The sequence below is a fragment of the Tenrec ecaudatus genome, chromosome 10 (assembly GCF_050624435.1).
Source record: "Tenrec ecaudatus isolate mTenEca1 chromosome 10, mTenEca1.hap1, whole genome shotgun sequence".
NCBI lineage: Eukaryota > Metazoa > Chordata > Mammalia > Afrosoricida > Tenrecidae > Tenrec > Tenrec ecaudatus.
The window spans coordinates 78,336,327-78,356,187 of record NC_134539.1 but is presented as its reverse complement, the minus strand read 5'-3'; the positions used below and the strand labels follow the sequence as shown (position 1 = coordinate 78,356,187).

The window sequence follows — 19,861 nt, the reverse complement described above, 5'->3', positions numbered from 1 at the left end:
ACCATTGCACACGCTAGGAGATGGCTCTATTTGAAGTGGACGCAACCCTGCTCCAGGGCTCATGATTGGAGGCTGGGCTGGTGTTTGGCCCATTTGCTCCTTGGCTGGTACCCTTGCTTAGTGTGCAACCTGCAAAACCGTATACCACGGTCCTGACAGAGGTCAGCCCACCTTGTTCCTGCACATCCACTTCACGAAGCGGCTGTCATAAGCCTCATTGGTGGCACCAGGCAAGTTGGGCATTTTGCTTTCTGGGGGATACAGAAGGTCATGGTGAATGAACCCTGAGCAGCCTCCAGTCCCCCGCGCCCTGCCCGGCCTGGCCAGTTGCACTCACTGAAGTCAGAGATGTCTGCGATGAGGAAGTAGCTGCCCTGGGGGATGATGGGCCTCAGGCCCACGGACTGCAGGCTGCGAATCATGTGATCCCGTTTGTGCTGCGTGACCTCCGGGAGCTGCACAAAGTAACTGCTGGGCTGGCCGAAGTGCTGCTGCTCCCGTTCCAAACTCAAGGCTACTGCAGCCTGTGGACGACGCACACACGTGTCAGGTGCAACCTGGCCCTGTGGCCAGCCGGGGGCTCTGTGCTCCCCCCGCCCCCAACCCCCCTGTGGAGGCCCTGGTCCTCGTCACCTGGGCCTGTGTGGGGCAGTGATAGACAGAGTTCTGGTGCACTGTGTGGAGGTGCTTCACAAGATGGTCTGGCCCCAGGACCCAGCCCACCTGCAGCAGGGACACAGGTAAGGGTTGAGGCCTCCAAGGCCTGGAAGGACCTTTTCTTCATTCCCATGCCTACCTTGCCTACCAGCAATCAACTCACCTTCCAGCCGGTGGCACTAAAGGTCTTGCCAGCGCTGCCAATGGTCAGGGTGCGGTGCCACATGCCAGGGAGGCTGGCTGCCCAAGGCCAAAGAGAACAGCTGCTGAGATGGAGCTGGGGGGGGGGCGGGGGCCTGGATGGGGTGGGGTCTGGCTCCCTGGAGGCCTTCACAGGCCTCAACACTCAGGAATCTGCCTGGGGCTCCGCTATTCACAGGCCTTGGCCCTGCATCCTAGGGAGTGCTCTGGGAGCCAGGCCGCCCTTCAGAGAGGCCCAAGCTTAGAGAACCCATGTGGCTCCAGCCCCTAGGTCTGGCTCTCTAGGCTGGTGCCAACTCCACTGGTGAAGCAGGCCTGGCCAGCGCCAATGTCGGAGCCCAGGCTCACCGATGCTGACGTGCTGGTTTCCATCGAAGACCAGCCACTGGTAAACCTCATCACTGATGCACACCACATCATGCTGCTGGCACAGGCTGGCCACCAGCTCGAGCTCCGCCCTGGAGAAAACCTGGTGGACCCGAGAGAACAGAGGCCTGCTGCTGGGACCCCACAGGACCCCACAGGGTACCAGCTCTCATGGCACCATCTCTAAGGACCCTCCTCCCTCTCCCCTGGGATTGCTGGGTCTTCAGACAGGACCTGGGAGCAGAGAATGGAGCCAGGTGGAGGCTCTTCAAGCTCACTGCATGTAGCCCACCCACTTCCCAGCTAAAGAAACGAAGATCAAGAGGCAGGGAGGCTTGGCCACAGGAAATCCAAAGCAAGAAAAGACTTGAATTCAGTTCAGAAGGTCCTGGAAAGGAAACCCCGCAGGTACCTTTCCCAAGGGGTTGTTGGGGGTGTTGAGGACCAAGGCTTTGGTGCGAGATGTGAACTTGCTGGCCAGCTCCGTGGGGTCCAGCTGCCAGTTTTTGCTGGAATCCAGTCCCCCGTCCTGGGAGGGCCTCTGCAAGAGGAGGTGGAGGCGGGTGGACAATACTCACCTCCCCAGCAGACATTCAGTTCCAGGAGTGGTCATCCCCAGCATGTGTCCATCCTGCCCTCTGGGACTCTGGACCCCACTCCACCCCCATCTCAGAGGAGCTGGCTTCCTTCCTTCTTTCCTGCCTACCAGGATCTAACCTAGTCCAGCCCTGTCATCCCTCTGCCCCACCCACAGCATCCTTACCAACTTCAATGGCACAAACACAGGGCAGCCCCCTGCCATCAAGGTCATGGGCTCATAGCAGTCAAAAAAGGGTTCGATGATGATGACCTGGGTACAAAGGCAGGTTAGCTTTGCCTTCACCCCTCCCCCATTCTGCCCCCCCCCTCCAGTGCCCACTCACCTCATCTCCTTCATCCACCAGGGCCTGGAAGGCCGTGAACAGGGCGCCATAAGCCCCCACGGTCACCAGCACGTTCTTGAGGGGGTGGATCTCCTGTCCCAGCAGCTTCCCAAAGAAACTGGCTAGGATTTTTGTCAGCGGGGGGTAACCCTGCCAAGATAGCGGGGTTAGCAATCTTAGCTACCTGAACCCACCTGCCCACTCAGGTGGGCCGAGGTAATTCTAGAATCTTTTAACTACAGACCTGGGAGGGAGCTCCTGTGGGGAGCAGCCCTCTTATGTCAGGGTGGTGTGTGTGTGTGTAAGCGTGTGTGTGTGTGTGTGTGTGTGTGTGTGTGTGTGTGTGTGAAAACGTCCAAGACTGGCCCCCTCTATCACAAACTATTAACAATGACTCTCTCTAGTCCACATGTCCCCAAACTTATGTGGCCTACTGCCTCCATTTAAATAAAACAAACTCCTCAGAGACCTGGCCATTAAAACCCAGTATCCTGCAGTCTGTGGCCCAAAAGAAGTGCAGGTATTTGCTTCTGCAGCCCTGTAGGATCGTGCCAGCGACCCCAGGGGCAGTATTGCCCACTTTGGGAGACACTGCTCCAGGTGGTGGCTGTGCAGGGTCCCCTCTAGGTAATTTGGGTGCAGACACAACTTTTAAGAACCACCCCTTTAATCCACAGACAAGTATTTACTATTGGAGTGGAGTCAAAGCCAGCCAACAGCTGAAGGGCTAGGTTTAGGCATCACCTCCTCCAGGAAACCTTCCCTGGCCACCACTTCAAGCTACATTTTCTCCTTACTGCTTCCACAATTGGAGCTCTGGCCACATAGTGGTTACACATTGGGCTACAAACCCCAGTCAGCAGTTCAAAACCACCAGTCACTTTGAGAGGGAAAGATGAGGCTTTCTACTCCCGGGAATAGTTACCGTCCCAGAAACCCACAGAGGGATTTCTGTCTAGAAGGTGTGAGTCAAAATTGACTCAATGGCAGTGAGTTTGTCTGTTTTGGCTCCCACATCTACCACAGTTGTTTTTTTCTTAATCATTTTATTGGGGGCTCATACAATTCATCACAATACATACATACATACATTGTGTCAAGCTCATTTGTATACTTGTTGCCATCATCATTCTCAAAACATTTGCTTTCTATTTGAGCCCTTGGTATCAGCTCATTTTCCCCCTCCCTCCCCACCCTCATGAACCTTTGATAATTTATAAGTTGTTAACACTGACTGATGTCTCCCTTCACCCACTTGTCTGTTGTCCGTCCCCCAGGGAGGAGGTTATACGTAGATCCTTGTAATCAGTTCTCCCTTTCTCCCCAATCTTCCTCTTACCCTCCTGGTATTGCTACTCTCATTATCGGTCCTGAGGGGTTTATCTGTCCTGGATTCCCTGTGTTTCCAGCTCTTATCTGTACCTATGTACATGCTCTGGTCTACCGGGATTTGTAAAGTAGAATTGGGAGCATGATAGTGGGTGGGGAGGAAGCATTAAAGAACTAGAGGAAAGATGTATGTTTCATCGGTGCTACACTGCATCCTAACTGGCACGGCTCCTCCCCAAGACCCTTCTGTAAGGGCATGTCCAGTTGTCTACAGATGGGCTTTGGGTCCCCACTCTGCACTCCCCCTCATTCACAATGATATGATTTTTTTGTTCTTTGATGCCGGATACCTGATCCTATCGACGCCTCATGATCACACAGATGGTGTGCTTCTTCCATGTGGGCTTTGTTGCTTCTCAGCTAGATGGCTATTTGTTTACCTTCAAGCCTTTAAGACCCCAGATGCTATGTCTTCTGATAGCCGGGCAACATCATATCAGCTTTCTTCACCACATTTGCTTATGCACCTGCACCACAGTTTTTATCAACTGGTTTTGTCATAAAAGAGTTTTGTCAACTCTTCTGCCTTCCCCACAAACACTGAGTTCTCGGCCTGGGGGCTGGGACTAAGGTAGCACCCCCAGTGTACACTGAACTATGGCCTACCTATACTCCTTGGCTCTGCCCTCAAGCCAACTTCTGGCCATTTGCACATTTTAAGGTTCCAGGTGCTCGTGTGGGCTGTGTCCCCTCCCTCCTCAAGCAGCCTGTATCCAGAGGGCTGAGGGGCTGGGGACTCACAAAGGCCTTGGTGTACTGGTTGAGCATGTAGTCCTCGCTGAGGGCACGCTGAAAGGCTTCCACGGCGAAGTCTGGAGGCGCGAAGTCAGGGAAGCCCTGGCCCAGGTTCACAGACCCATAGTCACTGGCCAATTTGGTGAGTTCCACCCTGGGTGACAAACAGAGTTGCCACTGGCCCATCACCCCCACCATGACCTGCACTTCTGCTGGCCTCCAGGGCAGGCCGAAGGAGCCATAGGTCCGGCTCTAGGAAAACTGCTGGGCAAGCAGCTTCTGCCCGCCAGCCTGGAGATCGGCGTGAGGTCAGGCTGTGCCCCTGGCCTGGATCAGCACCGTGTCCAGGGGATCCCTGGCTTTTTGACTGTGAGACACAGTAGGAATTAATCTTCCTACCACAGTCTTCATATTATGTGGAGCAGAAACCAAAAGCACCACCCTTCTGGAATGCCAGCTACTGACTGTAGTGTTCCCGACCCTCTCCACCTGTGAAAGTACTAGGTGAACTCCCGAAGTGGATTCCCACCCATGCATGTGTCAAACTGGAGTCTGAAACACTCTGATCAAAGAGCCTCAACAGTCTTTGGGGACACCCTCTTTCTGGCTCATGGTGAGACTCATGACAGTCAGCCTCTGATGTCACCTCTGTCAGAAATCCTTCAACAAAGAGGGCCCTGCCATTTCCACCTGCACCCCCCACACCCCAGCTCAGCCTTTCTTCTGGCCCTTCTTGGGGACCACCCACCAGTTGAAGGACTAGTATGTGGTGCTCAGACAGCTGGGGGCAGAGGGCCTGGGCTGGAGCTCCAGGAATGGGTCTGACTCGCAATAAAGTGTACGTCTGTCTAAAATCCGCCCCTTCCTCCCCAGAGCTCCAGTGTCTCTGCAAACACAAGGAGTTGCTGTGGCCCAGAGAGGGTAGCGATCTGCCCAGAGTCACACAGTGCTAACGGCGGTGCTGAAACTCAGCCTCGGGTGGTGCGCACTCCACAGTAGATGGACTGAGAGGTTGGGGGAGCCAGCCACTTTCTAGGCTGAACCCCCAGGGTCCAGATCCTCAGACCCCTGCCCTGGCACCCTCATTTGCCCTGGCCTGAATGGCTCTCAACTCCCTACCTGCATTCCTCCCAGGCTAGCTCCTGTCCTGCCTGTCTTTAGACCAGAGAGTCGCCCCCTCTGTGCTCCAACAACTCTGCTCAGTTGGTCTAAGTCAGAAGGAGGCCTGCCTCTCAATGGTTCCCTTCCTCTGCCCTGGCTGAACCTTCCAACCTGTCTGAGAGAGGGCACCATGAACCCCATGTGTGGAATAAACTGATTTTTGTGAAGCCCTTAGCATGGTACCTGGGCCACAGCACACGGTGAGTAACTGGCTAGTATTATATCTCACCCGACCACCTCCTCCCCAGGACGCTCCCAGGTGGGAGCCATGACCCCCTAACGTCAATGCCACAGACAAGTAGAGGGAAGCCTGAGTGTCCTGGGCAGCGGCTGCCAACCTCCCAGCCTAGTCCTAGGTCCCACTGTCCTATTGCAGATTCAGGGGTAACACCTGTTCCGCCCCTCCCCTCTGCTCCCAGGGGCCACCACACACACCCTAGGCTCAGCTTGCTTACCAGGGGTTCTTGTCAATCCCGTCCAGCCTTCGGGCCTGCAGCTGCTTGGCCATGGTGCCCTAGAGACAGGGAGAGAACACTGCGGTCTGTCCAGGGAAGGTGGCCGGTCGACTGTGGGAGGCGGTGCTGAGTGGCAGCCCCATCTCTCCGCCCTCCTGGGAGGACGCAGAGATCAGAGTTTCCAGATAGTGGGATTGGTCTTCACCCAACTCACTGCCTCATCTACCTGCCCAGACAGGCTCCTCTCCTTTTATCTGCCTCTCCAGGCAGAAACCCACACTCAGCAGGGTTAGCCTTTGACAGGGGAGGGCTGGGAGATGAGGAGGAGAGACAGGAGGGCTGATGAAGGTAATTAGACTGCCCCCTTCACAGTGGTCTTGCTGGGCACCTGGTCCTGGCTAAGTTTTCTCTTTGAATTCTTGGGAGCATTAGCAGGTAGGCATCAGCTCCCAGTTCAGAGTTGTGTTGGGGAGCAGGGAGAGTTCCATCTCCTGACTCGGGAGAGGGGGCTCCTCTCTCTGTACATCCTACTCTGGCGTTCCCCCCAGGACAGCTTCCTGCTCACCCCCAGCTATGCAGAAACGGGCTGAGGCTATGACTCCAAGCTCAGTCCTAGGCCTGCCTTGGTTAGGTGACACTGGACAGGGGGTTATCTCCTACCAGCCTCAGTATCCCCATCAACATGGGCTCCGTGGCCTCGCGTCATTTTTGGGCCCGGAAGGCTAGTAGGAGTGGGGCCAGGTGTTGAGCACTGGCTGTGGCTCACAGGGACCCCTCATGGGGGTTCTCCCTATGTTCCTGATCTCGCTCAGCCTCCCCACAGGGCCCCAAATAAGTCATAAAAGTCCCCATCCAACTGATGAAGATGCTGAGGTCTCAAACAGTGCAAAGACCTGGCCACAGTCAGCGGGAAGGCTGGCCAGGAGGCAGGAGCAGAGGAGCTCCCAGGAGTGCAGCGGGGCCCTGCCCTGGAGGGGACCCAGGGACGTGTGTTCAGGTCTTCCTCTTCCCCCATAGCCTGGGCATCCTGCCAAGGAGCCTAGCATGGGGGCTTGGCACCTAGTGGGTCCATTGCCAGCACAGGGACCTGTCACCAAGCCTGGCACTCAGTACACATCAAAATAGTTCAAAATGATGGTGATCCCCACCAGGGAAAATCACATTACAAGCAAAATTCATGGTGGTTACCTGGGGTAGGTCAGTTAATGGATTTTTTTTCTTCTTTTCCAAAGAAACATTTGAATTTTATGATTTAAAAGTGTTGGAGAAAATCACACCATAGAAGAATATTTCTTGATGTGAAATGTATTGATATCAGAAAAATAGGCTATACAATGGTAAGTACAGTGTGATTCTGTTTGCTGGCAAAAACTAACCACCCTCAACTAATACATCTTTGTACATATGCATACATGTTTTCTATGAGCATATATGTACAGGGGAAAAGTATAAAAGAAATTCTGCAGCAAAATGCGCATGAAGGTTTTTCTCTTTGAGTGGTGGGACAATAGTTGATTTTAATATCGTGGGGTATTTTTTTTTGTTTTTTTACTAGTTTTCCAAATTTGTTGTATAGTGAACATCCCATGTTTGATCGTTCGAATGCCTTTTTTCATGTTGTGCTCTCTGAGTTCCAGTACATCTAGCAACGGGCAGTATGTGTTTAATCGGCATTTGGGTTGTTGTTTTTTCTGGTCCGAAAAATCGCAGCAGATTTTTACAACCGATGGCATGTTGGGTTCAAAGATATGTGAAATTGCTTTTGAATTGAGGATGCATCAGATTAAAAGATAAGGTGAGGATGACTCAGGGAGAGCAGCAGCAAGGAGGTGTGGGAGTCAGAGTTGAAGAGGGTTGGAGGGGAGCAGGAGTAGAGGGGCCTAGGGGGCTGGAGGGGAGCAGGAGTAGAGTGGTCTAGAGGGCTGGAGGGGAGCAGGAGTAGAGTGGTCTAGGGGGTTGGAGGGGAGCAGGAGTAGAGGCTTCTAGAGGGCTGGAGGGGAGCAGGAGTAGAGTGGTCTAGGGGGTTGGAGGGGAGCAGGAGTAGAGGCTTCTAGGGGGCTGGAGGGGAGCAGGAGTAGAGTGGTCTAGGGGGCTGGAGGGGAGCAGGAGTAGAGTGGTCTAGGGGGTTGGAGGGGAGCAGGAGTAGAGGCTTCTAGAGGGCTGGAGGGGAGCAGGAGTAGAGTGGTCTAGGGGGTTGGAGGGGAGCAGGAGTAGAGGCTTCTAGGGGGCTGGAGGGGAGCAGGAGTAGAGTGGTCTAGGGGGCTGGAGGGGAGCAGGAGTAGAGGGGACTAGGGGGCTGGAGGGGAGCAGGAGTAGAGTGGTCTAGGGGGTTGGAGGGGAGCAGGAGTAGAGGCTTCTAGAGGGCTGGAGGGGAGCAGTATAGGGTAGAGAGGGAAAGAATGGAGGCAGTGGATAAAGTTAAATGGGCTTAGGAAGGAAATATAAATAATAAGGGCACCCCAGAAACTTAGGGTGCTCAGAGGAGTGACCTTCAAGTGCATCAAAAAGTGCACAGATAAGTGAAGTGAAATACCCTAATGTTTAATGACTAACCGGCTGAATTTGGCTTCTGTAACTTTTCCTTATGCTTGACTAAGTCAGGTCTCCCCAGTGGCAGTGACCAGTTTGAAATTAACAGTGGCCAGGAACACCTCATGCTGACTGATGACTGCAAACTTGGTAATCCCCCAACCTCCTCACCTTGAGGAAGGGAACGTATCAGTGACTGATCGCCACCCCTGCTTGTGGTTGTATGCGGTGCAAGCTGAATGTTACGCTGTGCTTGGACCGAGAGATGTTAAGTGGTAGCTGCCTCCTGGTTGATTGCTCTGAATAAAAGCTTCTTGTTTGATTTATTCTGTGTGGCTTTGACTGTCTCAGAAACAAGGCACAACAAAGAAACCTGCTTGGTCCGCGCTTCTGTGTAACGTATTCACTTAGCTAATGTTTACTGAGCAATTACTATGTTCTGAGCCCGGCTTCGGCATGAGGGACGAGGTGGGAGGCAGGGCCCCAGCAGCTCCATAACTGCCCCACTAGAGAGAAGCGCAAGGGAGGGCCCACATCCCAGCTGCAGGAGGGGAGGGCTTCCTGAAAGAAGAGACACACCGTTTTGAAGCCAGGGCCAAGTCATACCTCAGGAACCCTAGGTCATGAAGGTGACAGGGGAGAGGAGAGGGGCACTTACAGTCTGATGCAAGCGCCGGGTGAACGAGGCGGCTCCGGCCTTCCTTCTGCGGAGGGGCCCCACCAGGGGCGCAGAGATGGCCGCCACATTCCTGAGCATGCCTCCCAGAGCCACCGGGCACTGCTGACTTCTCCAAGGGCAGCGGAGAAGGGAGGAGAGAGTCCCAACCAGAAAATGATTCCAAGCCCAGAGCTTGGGTCCCTGGTACACAGCCTTAACAACAACAATGACAACACCAGCTACTGTTTATGGAGGTGTCCCCCGGACCAGGAGCAGCACCATACACTTTGCTGCAGGGTTAGCCCTTTCAAACCTTTCATCAAATCAGTGACTCACCCCCACACACTGCCAACCGTCACCTTTCTCAAGATGCACATCATCCTGACGGATAACACGATCCTGAAACGGATCGGCAATGGTCGCTAACATCACAGAGCCGATCCAACACCATGTGGAAAAGATTCCCGCTGAAGAACCGAACATGCTACCCGTTAACCAGAAAGATCCGGCTACCCGTTAACCAGAAAGACAAGGAACGGAAGGACAGATTTGATATAAACAGGATGGCGTTTCACTCGGTTCTTGCTGCCTGAAAACGCCATGTTTGCTCCCTTGGTACAAGGCGATCTTAATTGCTAGCATCAATAAATAACAAAGGGAATGTATTCCCTGCAATCAAGACAGGTTTGGGGATGAAGAGAATTTCAACACAGATATACCACATATACTTATGTATGAGCCGAGTTCTTCGGCACATTTTTAATGCAGTTTTTGTGGTAAAATTAGGTGCCTCTGCTGATGGTCTTAAGAAATTTCCTTTGCTCTGAAACAAAGTTTCAAAACCAAAACAAGACAACAACCAAAACACCCAAAACTACTGATGGTGAACAAGCAATGTCTAAAGAGAGATCCTTGATACTATGTCTTATTACCAGCTCCACACTCAGTGTCTTCCATCAACGTTGACATTTTTATGCCATGTTCTGAAAAGTAAGGTGCCCTGGTTGTTGGGCTGTTAACCCCCAGGTTCAGTGGTTCCAGCCCCACAGCTGTTCTGTGGGACCAAGATAAGACTTGCTCCTCCCATGAAGACTGACAGGCTTTGAAACACTGTATCGGATTGCCAAGTTAAAATTCAACTGATGACGGGGGTCAACTGATGACAGGGGTCAACTGATGACAGGGGGCGTGGATTTGAGTTCTGAGAATCACACATCACAAGCATTCGGATATTATGAGTGTCATCTTGTAGCACCACTGAAAACCTTTCTCCACCTACATCCATCCTACTTGTGTCCTAAACAAAAACTTAACCAAACGACCCTGTTATTATTCATTTAGGTCACAAAGTGCTCTGTGTGAGAAAGCTTTAGTCGAGGTTCTCAATTGTGTGGCTCGGTTGATGGGTGTCTTCCTGCATGTGGATGCGATACTTGTTTCTTTTTCAGTCAGCAGAGCTTCTGCCTTGCCTTGTAAACTGAGCACCTGGACAAACCCTGTACTCTCCTACAGGTTGTCCTTAAAACTATCTGAAACTTGAAGGTCCTACTGCTTTCTCTGAAAAGGAGTGATTTGGGACTAGTCCTTGTCTGAGGGGGACTAGTAATCATCGCCCCCAAATGCCACTTTCCAAGGGTACTCGGGGAGCCGCTGCTGTGACCCCTACACTGCCTTCACAGTAACACAGGAGCAGCCTCAGGCCTGTACGCACAGTAGAGCTGGGCCACCGCACTCACCCAGCGACGTCGAGAAAAGGCTAGTGTGAAGTAGCCTTACCGACCCTGCTTCCCCGAAAATAAGACAGTGTCGTATATTAATTTTTGCTCCCAAAGATGCGCTAGAGCTTATTTTCAGGGGATATCTTATTTTTCCATGAAGAAGAATACAGTACACATTTATTATTGTTTTATTAAAAGAGACCTTGCACTTCCTGTCTGATCCGGCTGTGCTGTGGCCAACAGTGAGCTGTGCGGAGGTGCCCGCCGCTACGGTCCAGAGTCCAGATAGCTTCGGGGGCCTTATTTTAGGGGTGGTCTTATTTTCGGGGGTGCCTTACATTTCAGCGAGAGAGAAATGTATATAGGTCTTATTTTCAGGGGTGTCTTATTTTTGGGGAAACAGGGTAGGTCAGGAATTGGCTAAGAATAACTCAATTTATTTTCCTTTTTGATGTGCTATTTTTGCTTCTTGCTTTGCACAGACTTGTAAATTGATATGTCTTGTTTCAGGTTTAAGTGTTTATGTGTTTTGTCTCAGACACCTATGAATAAGTTAATTTTTAATGTCACAAGGCAATCTTCTTTTGTAAAACTGTTATTATGTATTGGGTGAAGTTCACAGAGCAGACCAGCAGTTTGACATTCGACAGTTCGTAGCCATTTGGTTTCCACCATTGCAGTCTCCTCAATGCACCATCACTTGTGGTCTACACCCCCCACCATATTTCCTATTTCCATCCCTCCTACTTCCCTAACTACCTCGTCAGGCAGCTTCTTAAGTTTGCTTAGTACCATATAAATTCAAGTATAAACCGACCTGAATATCAGCTGAGGCACCTAATTTTATCACAAAAACTGCATTAAAATTGTGCTGAAAAACTCGTTTTATACACGAATATATATGGTATGTTTAATAATTTTAATAGCACTTCAAGAGAAATTAAATAGTCCTAAAATACCCTGGAATTAATAAAAGTTAGTTTGTTCTAACAAAAGTTTTCACTCAAAAAAGTTTTCATTTTTATAGTACATCCAAATTTTATTGTCCTGCGAGTTAATTCTGTGAGTTAATTCTGACTCACAGTGACCATTCACGGAGTTTCTGAGGCTGTAAACCTTTAATGTGGCAGGTAGCCTCATCTTTCTCCTTCTGAGCAGTTGGTGGGTTTGAACCACCAACCTTGTGATTAGCAGCCCAATGTCTAACCCATAGTATCCCCAAGGATCATTATACTTTATAGTGGATCAACTTAAAAATTAGTCCCACCCCTAATTTTGTTTTGTTTTTTTCCCACCCCTAATTTTAACTAATTAATTACCATTCTTTATCATTTAAAATTTTATCCTCATGTTTATGTCACAGGGGGGAAATATATTTAAGTCTGCTGGTAAGATGTGTCCACTATTGTCACTTAAGTTACACAAAAGACGAAGCTTAAGAGGTCTATTAAAATAACTTATTTAATATAATTGAGATGTTATCTGTCTGCAAAAGCTTAATAGGTTACTTTTTTCAAAATTAAAGTTTAAATGACTAATAAATAACTGGATTTTCATCAGATAGATAACCTAACCTAACCTTCCTCCAGCCTTTAACCTAACATTCAGCTACACACAGTGAATTCTTTCGAACCCAGCCAGTCCCTTTCCCTGGATGCTGTCTATCAGGGCTGTTGTAATTGAACAGATCAGACAGGATTTATAACAAAACTCTCCTGTTTAACCCTAATTCTTTTATTTTACAAGTAAGTCATACATAAAACCAACTTCTTCCAGTTCTTTTTAAAGTATTTACTTATTTCTAATAGTTCTATTGGCTTTCTTCTAGTTCTTTTTACAAGAGGAGCTAGATCATCACTAGCTCTGAGCAATGCTAACGAGCACCTACCTCTCCCCCTGAACTAACTTCTGCTTTTACAAGCTGGTCTTGGAATAACCAGTGACCATTTATGCACACTTCAGGAGCGGGTTTAAATCACTAGCTCTAAATTTCAAAAGCACAAGGCGCCCTGGCAGTGCAGTGGGTTATGCATTAGGTTATCAACTGCAAGGTTATCAGTTCGAAACCACCAGCTGCTCTGCAGGAGAAAGATGAAGCGTTCTACTCTTAGAAAGAGTTAACAGTCTTGGAAACCAACAGGTGCAGTTCTACACTGTCCTATAGTGTCTCTATGAGTTGGAACTGACTCGTGGCATCAGGCCATATTATGTTAGGCCTAGCTAAGCCAACCCCATGCCTTTAAACTTTTCCCTCCTCAATATCCAGCCTTTTTTGAAAACCTTTTACAAATACCAGCAGTCAACTTCTGCAAAAGCAGTCAAGGAGCAGAGACATACTGGGAGCTATCCAAGTTATGACTAGGCCTGACAATGAACCTATTCTGCAGGTTGCTTAAATGTGTGTGAGATAGTTTATTGTGGCAACCTGGCCGATAAACACAAGTGGGATTAATTGAAGGGCGGAGCGATAAATGGCTCGGTGAGCCTCGCCTTTCTTGCTCTTTCATCATCGGACCAGTGTATAGCTGCCTTGCTTGTTCTGTGCCTCAATTTAGAGGGTACACTACCTGTGGGACACCTAGCCTGTGGACTGTGTGGCTGTAAGTTGAGGTCCCTTTAAGATCACATGAATGAAATTTACATCTCCATCTCCAGAGCTGAGGACAGTTGGTGACCTGCCTTGCTGTTTGCTGCCTGTGCTGGGATAGCCTAGCTCGCTCTCTCTACAGAGGACTACCTGACAGCCCTCAAGACTTGAAGGACTGCTAGTGTCTCACAACTCTCTCACGAGAGTGAGTTGCACTGAGCCATTTGTACAGCTTTATAATTTAACTGTTCATTTCTTGTATTCTATATCTATATCTATATCTATATCTATATCTATATCTATATCTATATATATATATAAAATCATCAGCAACCTGGTTTTATCTCTCTAGAGAACCCTGTCTAACACAGTGTGCTTCTTCAGAACTTGTATCACAAATATTAGGGATATGTCTCACTGTGTGAGTGTACACACACATACACTGTGGCACACATATAGAAGTACACACACACACATATAAGTGCCACAACTGTAGCACTTTTCTAGTGTATTTGTTCTAAAAATGGCTAGTGCTTTTAGTATAGATTTTTACAAGCTTTTGTAGAAACGCTGCCTAACAAACCCTTTTATCCCCACAAATGCCAGTCTAATGAAATGACTTTAAGACCCCAGACAGAACCTCCCAGGTCAGCACAGTTTATTCTGCCACCAAAAATATACTCCTCATCGAGATAATAACATGTGCAGGCGTGTAGTGAACAGACGTCGGTGGGGAGAGGGGGTTTCAGGAGGAAACGATGAGGCTGGGAGGGAAGGGAGCACTAGAACTGAATGTGATTGCACAATTCATGCAGGCGAGGAGAAAGAAAATGTCCTATAACTGATTGTAGAGTAATGATCATACAATTCTTCTTGATATGAATTGTAAGATACGCAATTATATGCCAATAAAATTGTAAAACAAAACAAAATATGATCCTAAGTTAAGAGAGAGAACACCTAATAAAAGAAAACTAATTTTAACAAAAATTCTTTCTCATGAAAAGGCTCTGATACCAAACGTGCTGCTCCTAAGGCCCTTCCATATAGCATAATGCTTGGACAGGAACAGAACAACAGACACAGCAAGACATTTGTAAGGGACACTTCTGGAAAGCTGTGGGTCAAGGAGTCTCGGCAGGCATTGTCACCTTTGACCTCGAATACAGGCAACGTTTGAGCTCCTCAGTAACACCTCTCAGGGTTATACATTTCTCATTTGCAGGTATTTGTATTTAACTTGCAAATATTCACAGAGTTAAAGCCTCTCCTTGTTGAGTTTTCCCATAAGGAGAGCCCCAACTATCCTCTACAGTAACGGAAACCCATTGTACCGAACAAATATTTGAGTGTCTGTTTTATTTTCCCCACTTAAAAAATGCTTTGTTCTTATCACCCAAGCTATCTGGACAATAAAAAGATCTAATGACTGGGGCAAAACTGAGCATCAAGGGGAACAAACCAATGAAGTCCCTGGGGAACACCAAAAAATGGACTTTGAGGCCAGGGCGTGGCACCCCATCAGACTGGACTGGAAAACACTCCTAAAGGACAACATAGAAACCTTGAACTATTTGCAGGCTTTTCTCTTTTTTGTCATTGTTTGTTGTTGTTGTTTGTTTGATTTTCTTTTGTTTTGCCTTGTTGTTGTGCTTATTACTTTCTCTGAAGGTCTATCTAGATAAGACAGGCGGGATAAACAATCTGGAGGAGAAAACAATGGGACCAACAGTTCCTCGTGGACATGGGAGAGGGGAGGCAGGGAAAGGACGTGGGTACTCACAAACCCAGGGACAAGGGAACAACAAGTGTTCTAAAATCAATGGCAAGGAGGGTATAGGAGGCCTGGTAGGGTTTGATCAAGGGCAATGTTCTTTGATGCCTGATACCTGATCCTATTGACACTTCGTGATCACAGAGGCTAGTGTGCTTCTTCCATGTGGGCTTAATGCTTTTCAGCTAGATGGCTGCGTGTTTACCTTCAAGCCTTTAAGACCCCAGACGCAAATGAGGAGCTGATACCAAAGGCTCAAGCAGAAAGCAAATGTCTTGAGAATGATGATAACAACAAATGTGCTCGAGCCCCCAATAAGATGGTTTTTTTTTTAAAAAAGACCCTAGAAGCTATATCTTTTGATAGCCGAGCATCATCAGCTTTCTTCACCACTTTTGCTTATGGACTTGCTTTTTCTTCAGCAATTGTGTCAGGAAGGTGACAATCATGGAATCTAGTTTAATAGAACAAAGTATTCTTGCATTGAGGGAGTACTTGAGTGGAGGCCCAATGTCCATCTGCTACCTTAATACTAAACCTATAAATATATGCACAAAGACCTATTTCCCCATCGTCATAAATATATTTACATATGTACATGCATGTATTTAGACCTCTATAAATGCCCCTTGCCTCCCAGTTCTTTCTTCTATTTCCTTTGACTTTCCTCTTGACCCACTATCATGCTCAGTCTTCATTTGGGTTTCAGTAATTCCTCTCAGTTACACTGTCCTTGATCAAGCCCTACCAGGTCTCCCACACCCTCCTCACCACAGATTTTGGATCACTTGTTCCCTTGTCCCTGGGGTTGTTAATGCCCACCGTTCACCCTTCCCCCCCCCTCCCATGTCCCCCTGGAACCATCAGACCAGTTGTTTTCTCCTCCAGACTGTTCATCCAGATAGATCTGCAGAGATAATAATATGCACAAAAACAAGACAAAGCAAAACAAAGCAACAAAAGAAAATAACAACAAAACCAAGGACAAAAAAGAAAAGCCTGTAAATAGTTCAAGTTCTGTTTGTTGACCTTTAGAAGTGTTTTTTGATTGAACCTGATGGGGCGCCACACCCTGGCACCAACGTCTATTGTTGGTATTCCCTGGGGACTTCATTGCTCTGCTCCCCTTGCTGTTCTGTTGCACATCCTTAGTGTTTCCCCTCGGTGAATCCCGCACTGTATCTCCAGTGTTGTCCCCCATAGCGCTATAATTTCCATTGTTTCTGGAATATAGTGTTTGCTGAAGAAAGCAGAAAATATTAAAAACTAGAACAAATTTAAATGGGTCAGAAGGGAAATCAGTTACAAGGTGCTAAATTTTAACCTTCAACAATCTACTTTTCAATGAATGCTGCAATTCTTTCATGCCTTTACCATGAAAACCCATTTTGTCACTGCTATTATGGACATGCTAGTAATCCTTGTTTATTTCTTTGGGGCAGTATTTCTCCACCATTAAGCCCTTCTTTATTTTTTGCCCAAACTGCTGCTTGCTGCATGACATGAAAATGCCTTTGATAAACTGGTCCAATTTACCAAGCCTAACCTAACTGAATGCTGGATCTGACACTCAACACTATAAACTTTTTAAAATTAAAAATATTTACTTAGTTATTTATTAAATCATTTTATTGGTGGATCATCCAGCTTTTATCACAATCCTGACATCCATCGTGTCAAGCACATATGTACACTTGTTGCCATCATCATAATGATTTATAAATACGACCCACGTTGCCTGACGGCGAGAAACTCCTTGAGTGACTCCTTTGTGGGTGGTCTGCGAGCAGCTCACTCTGCAGATGGGAAGCCCTCTATAGCCAGGTCAGAGGTAAGAGCTTGCTCATTTGAGCAGCACTGCCAATGACTGTTTAAATTAAGTCCATAAAGAACAATTTCCTCAATTGATCAGAGGAGGCTCAATGAAATCTCTTGCTGAGAGAAAAGAATTATAAAGGAGAAATTTATAGAGCCTTTAAAAAATGGGATGATTAAATTTGCCCTAGTTTTTGTTGAATTAGACTGTTTTCTTTTTGTACAATTGCCTGCTTAAGGATCTCCGTCTGCTTTCCTGACCAGCTCCTGCTGTCTGGCTATGTTCACTGCAGAAGCAAAAAGCAAGGGAATGTTTTCTTTGTAGCCAAGGTGGATGTGGAAGGAATCCATCCCCAAGAAGAGGCTTCAGGACAGACACACGTATACAAATAGCCTTAGGGAACAGTCCTTCCATAGAAATGAAACTAAACCCAAACCAAACTCTGGGCCCAATGTTAAGATAAAGCATTCAACAACTGTCTAACATAACTAATAAAATAATTTCGGTCTCAGAATAAACAGTAGACACGGAATCAGAACACTTAATTTGAGGTATTGATTCTGCTTTGTGTCAGTTGAATGTCCTTGAGACCATCCTTCATTTTCCCAGAGTCCCCGGGATTCCAGTTTTACCTGGAATAGTTATGAGTACAGGAAGGAAGAAAATGTTCCAGAACTTACAGTGATTGAAGTATTGAATTGTATAATGTGTGAATCAATGCCAATAAAACTGTGGAAAAATTGACTCACGAGTTGACCCACAGTAAAAATCAGCAAACCCAAACGAGTATCACCCTTGCTTTTACATACCACGTTATTCGTCTCGTCTGTGTTCTTTACTGTTTGGGTTGGGCTTACCATTTTGTGATGCACAGGAGAGGATGCAGAGAGATAATAACTGATGCAAAGGGTTTATAGAGAATTTTGGGGGAGGGGGACTTGGGGGCGAGGGGGTTTGGGGAATAAACAATGTAGATGCAAGGGGGAGGAAGCACTACAACTGAATGTAACCACACAACTCATTTTAAAGGTGACTTAATCATGGTAAAAAAAAATGTTCTAAAACTGATTGTCATAATGCTTGCACAATTCTTCTTGATATGACTGAATGATTGAATTATATGATATGTGGATTATGTGCCAATAAAACCATATAAAAACAAAAAAAGTACCATATGACCCAACAATCCTACTTCTTGGTATCTACCCAAGAGAGCCGCAAACAAACGTTCAGAGCGGTAGCCTGCCTAACAGTCAGAAAAGTAGAAACAACCCAAGTGCCCACAAGCTGATGATGAATAAGCAACATGGAATGTAATTTGCCCATAGAAAGGGAATAACATGCTGATCATGTGATAACACATATGAACTTTGAAAAGATGCTAAGTGAAAGAAACCAGGGTGGCAGGGTTTCTTCCATCTGAAATGAGCCGATCCATAGAGAGAAATCCGGGACAGCTTAGGTTTGTGGTGTGGACAGCAGTGACCATCAGTGAAGACTGAATTTCTTTCAGGGGTGATGTAAATGCTTTAAAATTAAGTTGAATAACTGAAAACACTCAAAACCATTGAACAATACACTTTAGATGGCTGAATTCCATGGGCTACACATTCTATCTCAGTAAAGCTATCTCACACACACACACACACATGCAAATACTCTCCAAGATTTGTTTAAAAAGTCAATAGCTTGGTAGTGACCGTAGCCTTCAGTCAAGCCCATTGCCCCCAGTTGCTTCCAACTGGAAGCGACTCTACAGGATGGAGTAATACAAGTCCTTATGGGAGCAGACAGCCCCCTCTTTCTCCCACAGTTTGAACGGGCAATCGTGTGGTTAGCAGCCCAGCACTCAGTTCACTGTGCCAACAGGGCTCCTTAGTAGCGGCATAAAATCCCCAAAATAAATCCAATGCCAATGAGTCGATTCCAATTCATAGCAAGCCCATGTAGGATTCCCAAGGCTGTAAATCTTTTCGAGAACAGACAGCCTGCTGCGGGTGGCCATAAGGGAGCTTAACTGACTGAGGGCCCTGGGGACGTTCTTAAGAAATCCACCGCCAGCCCGGGTCCCTGCACTTGCCGGCTCTGGCGTGTACGGCAGCTTGCTCCTAGGAGTCAGGGCACTCGGGAAGACTCCCGAGGACCTTGTGAAAACTTTGAGACCAGCTCCACAATCAACTTCTCCCCGTCTGGTCTGTCTTCCCTCCCTCCTTTCTCCCCGGGGGTAGAGTCTGTGTCTGTGTTGGACAGCAGCCAGACCTCCTCTGATCCCTTCAATGTCCCCTTCACAGGCATTCTCTCCTGTAAATCTCTTGTACCAGGGGCTTGAAACAGCTCGTGGAAATACTGTCATCCCTCATCCTGTGTTCCACACAGTTTGAAGTTCTCTCGTATATCCAACCCCATCTTCATGTCTTCTTCTTGGAAGCTGGGTTAGTCTGGGTACATTAGAGAAACAAATCCACAGAAACTCATAGTATAAGAGAGAGTTTTATATAAAGGTTAAGTGCATATCAAGAAAACATCCCAACCCAGTGCTGCCCAAGCCCACAAGTCCAGCATTAACCCATATGTCCGACACCAATCCACAAAGTCCTCCTCCATCTCACAAAACAGACACTATGATACCAACGGCAGGAGGAAGGCCCAATCAGTGAACGTGTAAGCATCTCAGCGCTGGCAGGGGTCTCCACACGGCTGCTCCAGCACCCAGAGCTGCATGGGGTAGGTTCATGTGGCTTCTCCTCAGGGGTGTCTTGCAGGAAGTAAGCCTTGCCTGCTGAAGCAGGGAACTGGCTAAGGCAGCTGCACCCTGGTCCTACCATTAGAAAGCAAGAGACTGGAGAACTAGAAAGGCGAGACTCACTGAGCCACTTATCCTTCTGCCCTTCA

The 19,861-nt window shown here is 47.9% G+C and overlaps 1 protein-coding gene across 2 annotated transcripts in view; it reads right to left on the bottom strand.

Moving 5' to 3' along the window:
* Positions 1–19,861, bottom strand: part of KYAT1 (kynurenine aminotransferase 1) — a 44,894-nt gene that overhangs the window by 1,004 nt on the left and 24,029 nt on the right. Inside the window, exons 2-12 of one of the 2 annotated variants that reach the window (XM_075560671.1) lie at positions 9,075–9,201; positions 5,888–5,946; positions 4,278–4,425; positions 2,148–2,297; positions 1,988–2,074; positions 1,637–1,765; positions 1,207–1,327; positions 821–897; positions 634–723; positions 338–524; positions 172–251 (exon numbers count right to left, since the gene is read on the bottom strand). In XM_075560671.1, coding sequence (XP_075416786.1) covers positions 172–251; positions 338–524; positions 634–723; positions 821–897; positions 1,207–1,327; positions 1,637–1,765; positions 1,988–2,074; positions 2,148–2,297; positions 4,278–4,425; positions 5,888–5,946; positions 9,075–9,173 — 1,227 coding nt within the window. In that variant the 5' untranslated portion in view covers positions 9,174–9,201. The remainder of the gene's footprint in view (positions 1–171; positions 252–337; positions 525–633; positions 724–820; positions 898–1,206; positions 1,328–1,636; positions 1,766–1,987; positions 2,075–2,147; positions 2,298–4,277; positions 4,426–5,887; positions 5,947–9,074; positions 9,202–19,861) is intronic. The other variant, XM_075560672.1, reaches the window with a different exon arrangement.